This window comes from Condylura cristata, unplaced genomic scaffold, assembly GCF_000260355.1.
Source record: "Condylura cristata isolate star-nosed mole 26May11 unplaced genomic scaffold, ConCri1.0 scaffold00004, whole genome shotgun sequence".
Taxonomy (NCBI): domain Eukaryota; kingdom Metazoa; phylum Chordata; class Mammalia; order Eulipotyphla; family Talpidae; genus Condylura; species Condylura cristata.
Window position 1 is genome coordinate 67,964,603 of NW_004567105.1, and position 16,645 is coordinate 67,981,247.

A 16,645-nucleotide genomic window follows, 5' to 3' on the forward strand; every position below is an offset into this window, starting at 1 on the left:
CCCTCTCCACCTTCTCCGTGCTCACACGGGCTCAGGGGTTTTTCTAACCCTTGGGCCGGAGAGACCAGCAAGAAACAAACCCCTCCACGGAGGGGGCGCAGCATTCAGTCCTTTTCTAGAATGTTACACCACCACCGGCCCCAGCGTGTGTTCCCCAATGTGTACCCCCAGACTGGGCAGCACACACACCACACCCTGTGAGGGCCGCAAGATTTTACTGACAAGTTGGGAGGGAGAACCCAAGAGGGTCACAGCGAGGGTCTCCCCAGGGCTTCAGTGTGGGGGAGGGACCCTTGGGGAGTGTGGCCAGGGGGGGCCTGCCTTCAGAAGAAGCCGAGCTGCTTTTTCTCCTGCTGCTGCCTCCACTTGGCCATGCTGTAGAATTCCTTCTTGGACTTCCCGAAGATATCTTGGAAGTCGGGGTCTGAGAGGTAGGACTGGGGGGAGGTGCAGAAAGTATGCAGTTGCAGAGGAAGCTGAGCCCTGAACCCTGCCCCACCCACCGCAAGGTGCCGTCCAGAACTGCAGGTGCTCCTGGCCCACATCTGTGTGGCCCCCCACCCCCCAACACCTCTCCCTGGGCCCCGCCCACTGCCACCATCAGTGCTGGCGCTCTGGCTTCCTCAGACTGCTGGGTGCATGCATGCGTTAGATGAGGGGGTCTCGCATGCCTACCTCCTTGTGGGCAGGGTCCACGCCCTCTGGCAGGTCCTTGGCAGCCAGGTGCATGAGTTGTTCGGGGCGCAGACCCCCATTGAGGGTGGCTCTGGGGCTGCTGGCGTAGCTGCTGCTGCTGTGGCTGCTGCTGGTGCTGCCACGCGCCTGGGGGCCCAGCTCCAGCTCACTCTCTAAGCTGTCCTGGGAGCTCTTGAAGGCCTGCAGGCCCAAGGAGCCTGCCCTGTCATTCCTTGGCCATCTGGACAGGTGGAATTTGTTGACTTCCTGTCCAGAGAGAGGACTCTGGTTGGGGGGTGGGGGAGCTAGGCTCCCACAGGGAGGTGCACGGAACCCCCTGGCCTTCCTGCCCCCACTGCAGCCCGTGCCCCTGGCAGGGCCTGCCCACTGGGAGCACACCGTCAGAGCCCAGACCCCCGGAGGGACCTGGGAGGTCCAGTACTCACTGCTGTGATCTGAGAAATGGTAGATATGGCTCCCAGGCTGCCCTCCACCACCTCCTCATAGGACGGGCTGTTCTGGGACAAGAATGGGGGGAGCATGATGGGATGGAGTGGCAGCAACAGGACCTGGGGGGAGACCCGAGGGCAAGGCCAGCCCCCCCCCGCACCCCCCCACCCCGGCCGCTCAAGGACCTGGGGGGAGACCGGAGGGCAAGGCCAGTCACCCCCCCACCCCCCAAGCCGCTCAAGGACCTGGGGGGAGACCGGAGGGCAAGGCCAGTCGCCCGCGGGCTGGAAGTCCCAAGCAGGGTGACACCTCCTTACAGTCAGCCCAGGGCAGGCCCCTCTCCCCTGCATTAAAATGGGGAAGGGCCCTCAGGCTTCACTCACAGTCCACTTGTAGGGGTTCCAAGTGAGGAACCATCCAGTGAAGGTGGGGGGCTCGTGGCCCTGCTTGACCAGCACGATGGGTGTGGCCAGGCTCCTCCCTGCTGGGTGAGTCTTCAGGTACTCCCGGCCCCAGGCCACCGCCTCCTTCTTCCACTCACTGGTCGCTTCCCCAAGCCACAGGAAGATCTGGGTCACAGAGGGGCCTGGCCTTGAGTGGGTGGAGGGGCCGCCCAGACCTGACCTCTTCTTTCCCACTCATGTCATTAGATAGTCTCAGAACACCCCACATGTACACATCGCCCCCAAGAGACAGACACACGCATGCACAAACACCAGCTGAAGGCACTCCATCCCAAATATCTGCTCTGCACCTATGGTCTGTCAGGCACAGTTCTAGGCACTGGGCATTCAACAATGAAAAAACAGAAGTCCTGCCCTCGTAGTATTTTCATTTACCGCCAGAGAGAATAAAATAAGTAAACTATGTAGTATATTAGGTGGAGAGAGATAAAGCAGGAGGGAAGGAGGTCGTCGTGGGTGTGTGGGGGATATTGTCATTTTAAACTAGGGTTAGAGGGAGACTTACTAGAAGACATGGCCAAGGCCCGAGGGAGGTGAGTGAGCCAGCTGTGTGTCTCGCTGGACAACAGCCAGCGCAGGGGCACTGTGCACACCCGGCAGGAGCGGCTACTGAGGCTGCAGCGTGGCAAGGGCGGGGGTGGCCCTGTCACACGGGGCTGCAGTAGGGGTGGCCTGGGTTTTGTGCTGAGAGAGAGGGTTTTGCTCAGGCTTCATCGCCGCATTCAGAGTCCCAGACAGTGCGGCTGAGACAAATCACAGCTATCCGCAGTCCTCCGTGACAGCACATCACGGCCACACACGGTCACTCAGCGTTGTTGTAAATAATCACACTACCACACAGTCACTCACAGGTAGCCTGACAAACAGCTGCAGTCAGAACATGATTAGCCAGGAACATGGTTACCCGGCTGTAAGAATACAGTCACGCCCCAGCCGCCAACCTCTGACGGTCTCCCTGCTACGATGCCTCTGGCCAGTGAGCACATGACCCGAACTGGTTGCAGGCACTCAGTTCCCTGGAGTCACACGCCATCTCCAGGGCACTTACACACAACTATGAAACTGTTCAGTCACAGCTGGGACCAGACAGTCTCCACAGCCCCATCACCGTCCTGCGGTGACAGACCTCGTATCCGTGGGATGCCCCGTCACAGACCTGCCCGTGGCCTCAGGTGGAGTGCCATTCCTAGAAACAAAGTCTCACACACACCCAGTCACACAGCGACGGACACCCGTGCACACCCCAGTGGGCTAGGGGTGGCCTCACCTCCTGCCAGGTGTCCAGTAACATGATGTCATACTTGTCCAGGTCCTCTTGGCTAAAAAACACCACTTCCGTGAGGACCAGGCTGCCCGCCTTGCTGGAGCACTCGAACAGTCGCGGCTGGACGTCGAAGGTGTCGCCCCGGAGCCTGGCCGGTGTGGGCACAGGGCCGTGAGGGGCAGGAGTCGGCACCTCTCACCAGGCTGGCCCCCAGCCCTCAGCACAGGGAGCCCTACCCCAGGGGCTGGGAACCCCTCCGCTAAGCTGCACCCACCCCTCATTGACTCTGGGGATACCCTGCTCTCTGGACCTCAGTGTTCCCATGTGTTGGGGCATGGGGGGAGGAGATTCAGAGCCAGTGCCAGTCAGCCATGGCACAGGCTGGCCCATCAGTTTTCTCAGGGGCGGGCAGGTTCTGGAGCTGGGGGAGGAGCCCCTGGTTCTAGCCCTGGCTGGGAGCCAGCCTCAAACCCAGTTGTTGGGAGGTGGGAAGCTAAGTTGAGAAAGAAGCAGTACTTCAGGGTGCAGGAGACTTGGGGGATGGGTAATGCAGCCCATAAATCAGGCCTAGATCTCAGGCCTCCTTCTAAGGCCTCCTGCTGCCCCGCAATCCTATATAAAACCCTTATCCACTTACACACACACACACACACACACACACACACACACACAGAGGTATCACCACCCCCTGGCGCTGTGGTGGGATTGGGGAAGGGCACATTGCCCCTCCAGTCCTTCGCCAGGTGGGGAGGTCCAGGACTGGACCCCTGCAGCGAGCACCTCTGGCCAGCAGAGGGTGCCTCTGCCCCGTGCTCCCCGCTGCCTTCCTGATGCAGGTTACCCAGAGCTGGTGGTGGAAGGAGGGGCTGAGCCCAGGGGGGCCCCTAGGTGGAGGTCAAGGGTCTCAGCTCCCATCTGGCCCCTTCATCTTTCTGTCACCCTTATTCACCCGCTCTCTTCGGGCTTCTATTTCCTCCTCACTGAAAAAAACACCCTCTTCCTTACCTCTTGCTGGGGTAGGGAGCCCAGCCTCCCAGGACCTCCCAGAAATGGGGGGGCTCCTGACCCTCCAGCACCATTTCCTTGTTCTTCCTGGAGATGGTCGAGGCCACCACCCGCGCCACCTCACGCTGGTCTCCGCTGCAGCCCTGGCAGGCAGTGAGCTGGGTCAGTCTCTGGGACGGTCTCTAGTCCCACACCCCCCACTCAGGGGCCCATACGGAGACCCTAAATGGTGCTAGGCAGCTGTGACCAAGGGAGGTCCTTTCCTCCCTGCCCCTGCCCCCAACCCCTAGGCGCTATCTCCACCATCGACCCGGGTCCTAGTCCTGGGACGCTCTCTGGGTTCAGAGCATGATGGGGATCCTTAGGCTCCATGGTGTCTGCTGAAGATGAGAAAAACGAGCACACTGGACTAGGTCTCCTTTTTACCCAGGGGATTGGGAAGGGACAGCTCCCTTCTGGAGGCAGGAAGGAGGGAGGCACAGCCTGAGCCTGGCCTGGCTCTGGTCAGGGGCCTCCCTGGTCCCCCTGTCACTGGTCACTCAGCTTCGAGAGGGGACACCGTGGCCTCTCCCTCCATCCCTCCTGGGTAACTGAGGCTGGATTTGACATGCGTACCCCTGTGAAGGGGACCCACCCCCAGCCTGCCACCACTGCTATGGGTAGGAGCCACGTAGTCAGGGCTGGGGGTACCTTCCCAAACCAGAGGTAGCAGATGCCAGACGTGACCAGCAAGAAGATGTCACTGGAGCGGAGGGCCGTGGCGCGGGCTGGCACCTCCATGGTGCTGCTGTTGTAGCTGTCGGTGCCCTGCACATGGAACAGCCTCGTGGCAGCTGACAGCGCCGCCCCGCACTGCCTGGTGTGGTCCTGCAAGAGGGCAGGGCCGTGGGCTGAGGCAAGGGCCTCTGGGGGCCACCCCCTGCCCCACCTGCCACAGTGCCCCAGAGCCCCACTGTTTCCTGGACCTGCTGAGTGAGAAGTGTCAGTCTGGGATCAGGGAACAGGCCTTTTCTAGATGGGACCCTCCACCCATTTAGGGCACGATCCCCCCAAACTCGAAGGTGGAAGGAGGACCCCGCTTTGTCCACCTGACTCCAGGCAAGGGCCTGGCTCCCTTCTCCCCCTGTACTGCTGCCCTGTGGCTAGCTCTGGACACGGGGGGAAGAGACTCAGCGGAGGTCACCCTCAGGCTCCCGGCACCCAGAGAAACTGGAAGTGGTCAGCTGGCGCACGCTGACCTGAAGAGGCAGCGCTCAGCGTGTGCGTGGGGGCGGCCTGGGCACAGGGAGGAGCAGCGAGGCTGTGGCCCCAGGGGCGACTGGGCCCTACCTGGAAGACGACCAGCTGGCCCTTGAGGATGCAGAGAAGGTGAGGGGGCTCCCTGCCCATGGTGACGTGCACCAGCACCAGGGCTCTGTGGTGCATGGAGTCCAGCTCCTCAGCGTGGTCATCCATGGCCTTGATCGCCTGCACGGTGGCCTGGTGGCCCTGCAGGCAGGGGAGATGAGGGCGGGTGCAGCTCTTTCCTTGGGTTTTTAACTCGGGGTTTTAAGGGGTTGCCACCCCCTCAGGCCAGCACACCTGCCACAGGTACAGGAGGTACTGGACACGGCCCATCCTCTGGTAGGTGTAGAGCACGAGGTAGCAGTTGCCTGAGCACAACTGTGCGTGATGCTTGGGGGCCACTGGCTGCCTGCACGAGTCCTGGATGCACCATATCTGGGGAACAGGGACCGATGGGTTCAGGGGACTCCTCCACCCAGGGCCCACTCAGGCAGCTCCTCAGACCAAGGCTTGCCTCTTCTGGGGGGCTAGGAGTGCCCCCAGCTTAGTGCCACCTCACTCTCCATGCTGGGCATATGCAAGGACCCATAGGGGACCCTCCCCTGTGCACCCCGGGCCGCACCACAAACGTGCTGGCCTGCCCAGTAGGGTCCAGTGCCAGGACAGAGAGGCCGCCGCAGCCCTCACTGCCCCAGCCAGGCAGGCGGGCCCTCACACAGCCGCTTGCTGCTCAGACCAGGAGAGCAGCGGTCAGGTCTCAGGGCTCTTGGAAAAATTTCCCTTCTCTCAAGTGTCACTTAAGAAAAAAACAAAAAAAGGCCTTTCAAAGACTAAAATGAAAACACTTGCTCACACTTGCCAGCGTGACTCCTTGTTGCTGAGGCAGCTGAATACGGGCTCTGGAACCAGGCTGACCCTGGAAAGTCTAGGTTGGCCCCACGATCCACAAGGACCCTTCGGAGCTCCTGTTTCACCCACCCCATGTGGCAGGAAACCACGTCTGCACTTCCGGTGCCACAGAGCCTGACGACGTCTCCCTGAGGTCTCAGGGCCAGCTCCGGGAGCCCGCCTTTTGCCGAGGAGCCTGGCTCCCGCCCCATAACCAGGAGCAGCACTTACCCGACCTACAGGCCTCCTGGCTGGGCCTGGCTTCGGCCTGCCAGTCCACTCACCGGCCTGCTGGGAGGGTCCCCTCCCCGCCTTCCTGCTTGAGGCCTGGGCCCTAAAACCTTCCTTGCCACCCTCTACCCCCTCTTATTTCTCTCCCTCCTTTCTCTGTCCCTTTATATCCCTGTGCTGCTTCCTGTGTCGGTCTCCTCCCACTTCCTGCCTCTGTCCACCTGTAAATGTGGAAATAGAAGGAAACCTGCGAGAAGAGGTATTTTCTCAGACCTCCACCCACCTTGAGGCCCAGAACCCCTCACCCACTGGTTGCTGGACTAGAGCCCAACAATCCATTCCCAGAGTCCCTCGGCATCCCAGCACAAGCCTCAGGGCAGGATGGGACCACTGGTTTTGCTTCTGTTTTATAGCTAGACAGACGGAAGCCCAAAGGAATTAAGGGAGCTGCTCGGGCATCAGCCAAGTCAAGATGCCACCTGGCCCTCTGTAGAGCCTGCAAATGACCCTCCCTGGCAGTCCTCTGTTTTGTCCCAGCCAGCTGGTGTGAGGGGCTATGGGTGGTGTGTGTGACTGTGTTCACTGGTGTCCTCTGTAGGTAGCTGGTGTGATTATGATCACCCATGATGCAGGCTGTGCACTGACTTCTTACAGATGTGTACCTGGCACACCCAGTGCAGCTGCCAGGTGGGAGTCGTGTGCCTGCACTATCACAGGTATGATGTGTCCACCCATGCCCAGCAGGCACAGTCAGGAGCAAGGATTACTGTCTATGTGCCATGACCTCACGGAGGCGCCTCCATGGCTGTAGGCAGGGTGAGGAGTGGTGGGTATGAATCGCCCTCGGGATGACACCCGGCCGAGTGCAGGGTGCACCTGGGTCACCTGGGTCACCTGAGCAGCCTCATCATTCACCTGAAGACAAAACCCGCTCCTCAGAGCTGATGGACACACCCATGTCCCCTCGGCCAAGCCAGCCTGGCTGCCTCTCACCTCCACCTTCCCGGAGCCATCATCCGCCATCCTGAGCTGGGCCGCTAGCTCAGGCTGGCTGTGCAGCTTGCCCAAGTCCGGCTTTACCAGATTCGGGGCACCTGAGGGTGGGGCAAAAGGGTCACTGAGGCCCTTGCCTTGGTCCCTCCCCAGCCCATCACCGGGAAAAGCTCAGGGTCACCCCACCAGGCCCGCCCCTGCCCCGCCCACTCCAGCAGCACCCCCCCCCACACACACACAGCCTGTCACCTGTCCAGCTGGGGGCATTCCCGAGTCTCTCTGTCCATGTCTGAAAGAGCTGCTTGAAGGAGGCTGACTCGGCGCCGTCGCTCATCACTTCCACCGTAGTGTGGGGCGGGTAGCCCTTGGCCTGCATGAAGCCCTGAAGCGCTGCTAGTTCAGGCTGCGGTCCCCAGGGGTGTCGCCCCACGGGGCCTTGGGTCAGGCTGCTGGGCGGCTGAGCCCTGAGCAGCGTTAATTAACCGGCTTGTGACCCACTTAGCGCTTAAGGAGCTGGCTCTGAGCTCCCGAAGGAGCAGGGAGGGGAGGGGGGGCTCTGTCCTGGCTGGGGAAGGGCGGGCCTTCCTCGCAGCCCTTGAGACCCTGGGGAGCCCTGTCTTCCCGCCCCCGCCCCCAAAGGAGGGGCATCAGTGCATCAGGCTCCTCAGATCTCAAGGTACCCCCATACCCCCCTCCTACACATGGTTCCTTGGATGCTATCGGGGCTCCCAGGGCAGCGCCGTGTCCCTCAGAAAGAGGCCCTACAGCCCACCAGAGCCCAGCTGAAGGCAGCCTTTTTCTCTTGGAGGTTGGACATGCGCCCCTGCCACACGTAGATCTTGAAACCACCCTGGTCCAGGAAGTAGCAGTCCTGGTAGCAAGAGTGGAGCTTGTCAGTGGGTGACCCAGCCTGCGCTGCACAGCAAGGTGGGTGAGGATGGAGAGGGGGCTGGGCCAAGCTGCCTCACCTCCTCCTGCAGCAGGTCTTGGGTCAGCGGGCGGGTTGCCAACTCCTGGACCACCAGGTCCTTGCCCTTCTCGTAGACACTGGGGGACAGACATCCAGATGGGGACAGCTCAGCCCCTACCTGGCCTGGCCTTTGCCCCCTACCCCATCTGCCTCTCCCCCAATCCCTCCATGCATACAGGAGGCATAGGAGCTGGGGCCCTGAATTGAGGTCTTCATTGCAGCCTTGCTGTGGAAACGCAGGCCGCTCCCTGGCCCTCTCAGGGCCTCAGTCACCCTGTCTGTATGATGGGCTTCTCAGAAAAGCTGCCATGAGAGAGTGCCATTTGGGGCCAAGGTTTCCTATGATCTCCCTCAGAAACCTGTGAATCTTCTCTGGCAGCTTCCTAGAGACACGGTGTTACTGCAGTGATGATGGGCACGTCGACCTACCCAGAACTCTTCCACCCACCTGCTCACTCCCAAGCCTGCTTACTGGTAGAGGCGGACATTGGCCTTCTGCAGCTGGCTGATGCACTCGTTGGGTACGGCCACCTGCAGGTTGGCCACTCTGCGGCCCAGCACAGCTTCCATGATCTGCATGAGGTCAGGGGCCTCGCGCTCATCATCCACCACTCCTATCTGTGCACGACCACCTCGCTCCCTGTCCCGCAGGCTGCAGGTCAGGGCCAGTCCCTGTGGGAAAGGACCTGGCAGTCAGGGCTCCCTCAAGCCCCCCCCCTCCTTAGTACACCTCAGAGACTTCCTGTCACTGTTCACACAGCTTGGGGACTGAGGGTGGTGGCCTCTCACCCTGGCATCCAGTTACCACAGGTGCAGCATCTGCGCTCGGCTTGCATTTAGGTACTTCTCAGACCAAGCTCAGCTGTTGGGGTGGCTGGAGGACAAGCGCCTGCAGGAGCCCCCCCTCGCCCCCCCCAGAGCTCCGCACACTCCATAGCTGTCACTGACCCGTGCCTTCTCGGTGATGCTGGTGTTGGGCCCATTCCACTGGATCATCACCTTGCCCAGGTCCAGCAGGAAGACGTCACTCTTATTAAAGCTGTTCCAGGAGAGCTGCACCTACCATGGCAGGGAGGAGCAGGGTAGGGGGGGCAGGAGGAGATGGGGTATCACTGCCAGCACCCCGGTAGGGGCTACCAAAGCCTGTGCCCCAGGGAGCATAGCTGGGCTGTGTCACTTCTGCGCAGCCGGGTGTTTGATGTGTTAGCCCAGTGTTAGGTGTGCGGGCATGCATGTGTATAAACACATGTGACTACGAGGGTCACCGTGGGGGAGGAGGGCTGTGTGCACCTCCAGGCACGAGCCACAGGAGTGGGGGCCCCTCTCCCAGGATGCACGTGCCTGAGATGACATTTCCCATGCGTGACGGCAGCTAGGTGCGTGAGCACAGATGTGCACACAAAGCGTGGCATGCACACCTCTTTATCTGTGCGTGTACACACGTGTGCAAGCTGGGGGCACATCAGTGTGAGCAAGCGTGTGAGCTCACGGTGACGGTGCGTGTGCGCTGTGTCTAGGTCCATGTGCACCTGCGTGGGGGACAGTGTGTCTCTGCAGAGAATGAGAGTAAAAGTAGGGGCTCTAAATAACTGCCAGGGTAACCGAATTACTGCATGGTGTCCCCGCCTGGATCTGTGGGTGGCTACGTGCGATCCTGCATGGGGTGGTCTGTGAGTCACAGAGCTGCCACCTGCCATGCACAGAGTCACGTGCAGATGTCCCCATTCGCTGCAGACACCAGACACCTGAATGGCCCTGACATCGGACGGCAGCAAAATATCTCACATTAGCAAGATCAGCACTTTCTCTTAATTTCCCTCAGGACGGAAGTCAGAGGCTCTCTATCCACCAAGGGCACTCAGTGGCCTGGAGGAGCCCTGGGAGGGACAGTGGCAGGCAGCGTACGTGCCTGTGGGTGACAGTTTCAATGTGTGGGAGAGTGCAGGGCTGTGTACCCCCACCCCAAATTATACCATCTCCCATGGTGCTACATGGCGCGCCTCCCCAATTTATAATGTGCCCATGAGACAGAAGCGAAAACAGGGGTTGGGGGACAGTAGCAGGATGGGGCCAGAAGCCTGGCTCTGCCTTCTCATTCAAGTAGGCAGGCTGGGCACACCTCGAGGCTCTCGCCTCCACCCTCAGCCTGGCATCCTCTGTATTCAGTACAGACACTCTCAGCTGAGTCTACAGGTCAAGCAGCAGCCCTCACCTCGGTGGCAGACACGTGCTTCCTCCCTCTGATGTGCAGCAGTCGCTGAATGTTGTACACATTGGTCTCCACATGTTTCAGGGCGGAATGCAGGCCTCGCCTCCGGTAGCTGAGAGGGAGTGGGGCCCACATCGGCCCAAACACCAGCAAGGGCAGGAGTGAGCACAGATGTGAGCGCCTACATGCACACATGTAGGGACACACACGTGCCTGCTTGACACACAAGCACAAGCAGAGATGAACATGGTATGCACATGGGGCAGGAGTGTGCGTTTGGCTCTCTGTGCAGATTCGCGTCCATGGGCACGTGCTGTGTCCCTGCAGACACGGTGCCTGTTATTCCATGTGGGAATACATGTGTGCCTGGGTGCATACCCTATTTCTGTAACTAAGTGGGGGCATAGGTGTATGTTTATCCATGTGAATACAGATGTGAGTGCATGGAATTCAGGCATCATTTTTATGTGCTGTAGGGGGAGATCAATATTCATGCATGTGGAGGTTTGCCCCATCTGTAGGTAGACATATGGGGAGTGGGGGTGGTTCTGTGTGAGCTCATAGATACACTGCACACAGGCATTAGGTTCAGATGTGTGAGACAGAAATGATCAAATATTGCAGAACTTAATTTTTTAAAGATTTGAAACAATTTCCAGTAAAAGATATTTCTAGCAAGCACAATTAACATAAAAGTAAACTCAGGATCCATTCCTGGAAACTTGCAAAAGAGAAGTAAAAAACAAACAAACAAACATGTCAGCACAAAAAGTTGTATACGCATGTTACTAACAGGATTATCCACAATGACCAAAAAGTAGAAATAACCCAAATGTCCATTAAAGGATGACTGGGTGTAGAAAAAGGTGGTAATCCACACAATGGAATATTATGTGGCAAGAAAAAAGACAAAGTGTTGATACATACTACAAGAGCTGATGAACTGTGAAAATATTATGCTCAGTGAAAAAGCCAAAGGCTCATGGTTGTATAATTCCATTTGTAGGAAATACCCTGAACAGGCAAATCTGTAAACACAGATGGGGAGGAGTGTTGGGGGCAGGGAAGCAGGAAGAAGGAGGGTTGTTAAACGGTGCGGGGCTGTCGGGGGATAATGACAATGTTCTAAAAAGGTTGATAGTTGCACAAGTACGTGGATAGACTGGAAACCACTGAATTGCAGACTTTAAATGGGGGCTTGTATGGTAAGTGATATATATCTCAATAAATGTGTTATCCTCACCCACCAAAAACTCCCCAGCTCTAGGGATACAGGAACTTCTCATCCCAGGCTGCCCAGATACTCTACCTACCCCCTGCCCCTTCCCCTCTGCCCCACGCCCTGCCCAGCTCACATGATTCCCTGGCGGAAGTAGCTGCGGAAACACTCAGATTCATGCCCCTGGACTTCCCGGTGCTGCACGGTGGCCTCCTCCAGCGCCCCCTGCAGGTGTCGCCCAAAGGTACCCGCGGCGATCTCCACCTCCTCGCCCGCCTCCTTCCCGACCCAATAGTGCAGGTCATAGGGAGCCCTCTGCTTGGCCTTCAGGCTTTGGGGGACCTAGGGCCCAGGCAGTTGTGTACTTAGGGGAAGGAGGGGCTAGGATGCAGGGGTGGGGCAGGGGGCTAAGGCCTGGGTGAGATGAGGTCAGGATGCAACAAGGGCCCTGGGGAGATTAGGCAGGTGCTTCCAAGGCGGGGGGGGGGGGGGGGTGGGGTGGGGAGAGGAAGTGGCCTCAAAGGCAGCAGCTGCCTGTAAGATGCAGTCCTCTGGCCCGTCGTCTGTGTCATCAGACTAGAGGCTGGGCTGTGCCACCCCTCAGGCAGACCCCCCCCCCCCAAGTACTCACATGGAGGACAATGTAGCAGTGTTCTTTGAAGAAGTTTCCGTAAGCCTTCTCCGGTACTGGCACCAGCTCCAGGTTCTGGAAGAGCAGGAGACCTAGTAATAGCTCAAGAGGTGCTCCCACCAGACCCGGGACCAGCTGTGGGGTGGGGGGAGGCACTAGTCTCCCAGCACAGCATTCTCCGCACCAGCTCCACCGTGTGGCCAGGCCCCTACCTCAATGATCCATATGTGGAGGGTCCTGTGGCTGTCGAAGGGTAGGAGGTCCTTTCTGACGTCCATCCTGGCCAGGAGCGGGTGAGGGAGGAGACAACAAGAGCCAGAGTTCTCAGGCTGCAGGACTGTACTCTGGGCTCCGAGTGAGGACTCCCCACCTCCAGTTCTCATCATGGAACACAGCTTTCGCTGTAAAGACTTTGCAGACAGGTGCCAGGAAGCCAGGAAGCCAGGAGAGTTGTGGCAGGAGTCAGCACGCAGAGGGTCTGTAAACAGGGACCTAGTTTGTTGGGGAGAGTGTTCTGGAAGCACAGCTGAGTTCTGTGGACAGGGGGAGGCTTTGACCACTGGGTCCACCTCTGCCAGCCGACAGGGAGTTCAAAGCAGACTCAGCAGGCAGACCGGGCTCTGCACTGGGGGCTCTCGTCAGGCAAGGCTCTGCCAATGAGAAGAGACTCTGCAGGCGGGGCAGGTTCTGCAAACAGGGGCAGGCTCTTGACATGGAACCGAATCCCGGAGACAAAGCATGCCTCCGCAACAAGCACAGAGCCGCACACAAGCACAGGTCTTTCAGACAGTTAGGAACAGGTTACACAAAGACGCTTGGCACCTGCAGAGAGCGACAGGCCGGGTGGCTAGGAAATGGCTCTGCCTGTAGCGCAGACTCTGCTACCCCGTAGATACTCTGCAGAGACCTGTCCGAGGCTGAAGAAAGGGCTGCCACAGGCACAGGTTCTCTGGACAGAAGTGAGTTCTGCATCTGGGTCCATCTCGTGCCCGAGGACAGCATGTGCACACAGGCCCTACCTAGGGACGCGGACATGTTGGGCCCTTGAGCAGAGACTGTCAACTTCTCACACAAAGGCTCTAGAAACAGTCACAGGTGTGCAGCCAGGGAGGCGCTCTGCAGGCTGGGAAAGGCTGTGCTGTGGGGGGCGCAGACGAGTCCCACAGACCCCTGGGCAGGGACAGACTGCACAGCTATGCACAGGTGCATTGGAGCTAGGTCCTGCCAACGGGCACAGCGTCTTCAGTCAGGGAAATGCTTCCTTGACAGGGGCCGGCTTTTGGCACCAGGCAAAAGCACGGTCAGGCTCTTCATACAGGAACAGGCCCTGCAAACAGACCTGGCTTTACAGAACCTTTGTTTTAACACGTGCATGGGGGTGGGAAGAGGCTCTGCAAACAGACCCAAGCTCTGATAGAAGACACAGGCTCTGCAGGTGAAGCTTCTACACATAGCGCGTTTCTTCAGAGAGAGACAGGATTTACTGACATGAGCTGGCAGGGAAGTCAGCCCCAAACATAGCCAAGATCTTGGAACACGGCTGGGTTCTCTAGAGAGCCCGGGTTCTGCAAACAGCAACAATCTAGAAGAGGCACACATTCTGGAGATGGACAAAAGCTGTGTCAGTAGGGGCAGGTCCTGCAGACACAGGCGAACAGGTACACGTGAACACAGGAGCTGAGTGTGCCGACCCGTAAAGGTCTGCATCAGGATGTGCTCTCCACAAGATGTAGGTGCTCCCGGACTCGGTGCTCCCTGGCAGTGATAGACTCTTTGTAGGAATCCATCCTGCGAGCTGATGGTTTCTATCCAAGGGAATTCCCACAGTCTGTGCAAATAGGCCGAGGCCCTGCAGAGTATCATAGATATGACAACTAGGCTCAGGGCCTGCAGACAGAACTGGGCTCTGAAGTAGGAAAAGACTCTACAAACAGGGACACGGTCTGGAGACAGAGACACTTATTCAAAAGAAACAGGCTGTGCTGCCCGGGACAGGCGCAGCAAAGAGACAAAGCTGTGCAAACAGGGAGCGTGACTTTGGCAGAAAGAAGTGTCCCAAGCAAGGGCCCAGCTTGGGGTGCAGCAGACAGGGGCTTCTGCAATGAAAGCAAACACAGAGAACAGAGACAGAGTGTTTCCAGAAAGTAAGGTCCTGGAAAAAGAGAGTGAACGTAGTCATGGCTCAGGACAGAAATAGGCTTTGCAGACAAGACAAAGGTTCTGCTAACCCAGGCCAGATGCAAGGGAGGCGAAGGACACACTTCCCCGAGCTGCAGACCCAGCCAGCACAGCAGGTGGGGCAAACCAGCTCTACCCTCAAGCTCTTGCACAGGGGTTGCAGGCTCTGCAAAGCGCCTTAGTTCACTTGAGCTTGTGCCATGATTTCGAGTGAGCCGAGGAGGCAGGAGGCGTAGGGTTAGAGGCGTCTAAGGACGCTAGAGGCTCCCAGGCTTGCTACCTCTCAGTGGGTTACCCTGGAATACCCCAGGCTTCCCTGTGCTACTCATTCAGAAACGTCTATGAGAAGTTCGGTCATTCTTCCACCTGGCGGAAGTTCTTTCTACAGCTAACCTAAATCCTGACAGCTGCAGCTTTTTCTTCCCACTGAGGCTTTGCTCCGCAGACCCTGTCCCTCCTTTCTGAATGTCGCCCTCCTAGTGGCCGTGGTAGGGTGTTGAGAGCACAGTGGCCCCCGCGGGGTCTGTGTCACCCGCATGTTGGTGACCGTGTGAAACGGCGACAGAGCAACGAGACCCACTGGCCTCAGGACACCTGTCTCATGTGGGACAGGAGAGTCAACCCGGTGGCCAGAAGGCTGCTACTGGGCACGTCTCCCTGGGAGGAGACAGGACAGCGTCACCCCCGGGGGCGCAGAGGGCTCCCTTAGGGCCAGTTCCAGCGTGGGGAGGCCCTGGGGCGCGAGGCCCCACCCCCAGGTAGCCCATGCCACTGTCTTCCAACTGGGTTCTAGAGCTAGAACCCAGGCTCAGAGCGAGCGGGGAGGGCCCTCTGCCCCAGCACCCTTTTCTTTCCCCGGGGGGCTATCTCCCTCCCCAGAGCTCCCCTCTAACTCTCCAAGCCCCCTGGTCCACAAATCTCCCCCTTTCCTCTGGGGAGCGTCTTTCAATCACCTCCCTAGTGGGCGTCCCCACCCATGTCCTGTCCCTCCAACCGGAAGCCCTTCTCTCCCCGGGGCCCACTTGCTCTCCCTGTCGGCTCCATCCCCCCGCCCACACAGCCCTCCTGTTCTGTGACCCCTCCTTTCAGGGGCCCACCTCCCACTGAGCACCCACTTTCCCCACCTTCCACTTCTCTCCTATCCAGTCTCCTCTGACCTCTGACTCCTCCGCTCTGCTCCCTTCCTCCTGCAGACACCCTTCTTTGCCCAGCGCCCCGTCTTCTCCCCAGGCACCCCTCCCATACCCCGTTTCTCTCCCGGTGCACTCTCTGCACCCCCAGGCTCTCCCTTCCTCCTCCTGACACCCTTTTCTCCCCCTCTGCACCCTTTCCTTGGGGGCCCCTCCCCAAAGTATACAGCTTCCTTCTGCAGAGGAGTGGACCCGAGGTTACTTTGTCCAAGTACGATGTGTGACAGGGAGGGAGCGAGGGTCCAGCCCTGGTGCCCCCAGGCATCTGGCCTCTGTGGTGATGGAGGCCCCCCCACCCGGACACCAAATCTGCCTCTTCTTTCTCGGGTCAGTCCCAAGATGGCTTCCCTCCCCCCAACAGGTTCTTACTCAGGCTGCTCATGCATCCCTAATTCTGCCTGCCCCTGGCAACCTTGACCCTGGGACCTGATGCCTTACACCCCGAATCAGGACAGCCCCTCCGCACTGGCTTCCTGGCGACCCCTCCCTGCTCAGTGACGCCCTGAGCCCCCTCCCTGCCGGGCTTACCTGCTGGAAACTGCTGGCGCCTTCGCCCAGCCCGTGGGCAGTGCTGGGCCTGGCACAGGGCCGGGCTCGGCCCACCGCCCCCCTTCCACTGAAACACAATCTCTCCCTCCACCCTGCAGGACACACCCTGCCACTCCGTGGGCTGGGCTTTCAGACTTAGTCCATCAGTCAGTCAACAAATATTGACCCAGCCCTCTGAAAGCCAAACCCTTCTCCAGGGCCATAGCAGGTCCGCCAGGCCTCAGCTCCTCCCTTCCAGGGGGCAGAGCCCAGCTGATGGAGTCCTGAGCTGAGCCAAAATATGGGGTGTAGAATACGCTGTAGCTCCCCTTCTGAGAGCCTGGGTGGGGTCCTGTTATCCGCCTTGCTGGAGGTGGGGTCTCCCTGGACTCCCAAGGCCAGTGGCCCCTTCAGGAGGATGTGGGACCGGGCTGCTGGTAGCGGCGGCCGGTCTGGCTCTGAGGGA

General features: G+C 59.2%; 1 protein-coding gene across 2 annotated transcripts; it reads right to left on the reverse strand.

Moving 5' to 3' along the window:
* Positions 1 to 207: 207 nt before the first annotated feature.
* VILL (villin-like) lies at positions 208 to 16,233 on the reverse strand. Of its 2 annotated transcripts, XM_004676636.2 has the most exons (20): positions 16,180 to 16,233; positions 12,496 to 12,761; positions 12,284 to 12,358; positions 11,789 to 11,994; positions 10,437 to 10,545; positions 9,173 to 9,283; positions 8,697 to 8,896; positions 8,223 to 8,301; positions 8,027 to 8,125; positions 7,504 to 7,636; positions 7,255 to 7,355; positions 5,440 to 5,577; positions 5,188 to 5,346; positions 4,549 to 4,725; positions 3,859 to 4,001; positions 2,857 to 3,001; positions 1,509 to 1,694; positions 1,122 to 1,193; positions 676 to 942; positions 208 to 437 (listed from the first exon to the last, which is right to left on the reverse strand). In XM_004676636.2, exons 2-20 carry the CDS (start codon positions 12,667 to 12,669, stop codon positions 324 to 326), a joined length of 2,688 nt encoding a protein of 895 aa, XP_004676693.2. In that variant the 5' UTR covers positions 12,670 to 12,761; positions 16,180 to 16,233; the 3' UTR covers positions 208 to 323. The 2 variants fall into 2 exon arrangements, 1 of the variants encoding a protein (XP_004676693.2); XR_001146259.1 differs by lacking the exon at positions 208 to 437 and having other exon boundaries at positions 917 to 942; positions 1,122 to 1,188.
* Between the last annotated feature and the right edge of the window lie 412 nt (positions 16,234 to 16,645).

Coding starts and splice junctions, on each gene's coding strand:
- VILL (XM_004676636.2), bottom strand. CDS start 12,669: ATGATGAGAACTGGAGGTGGGGAGTCCTCACTCGGAGCCCAGAGTACA. Junction 5,347..5,439: donor ACCTCCTGTACCTGTGGCAG/GTGTGCTGGCCT, acceptor CCCTGCCTGCAG/GGCCACCAGGCCACCGTGCA. Junction 4,002..4,548: donor GCTACCTCTGGTTTGGGAAG/GTACCCCCAGCC, acceptor ACTGCCTGCCAG/GGCTGCAGCGGAGACCAGCG.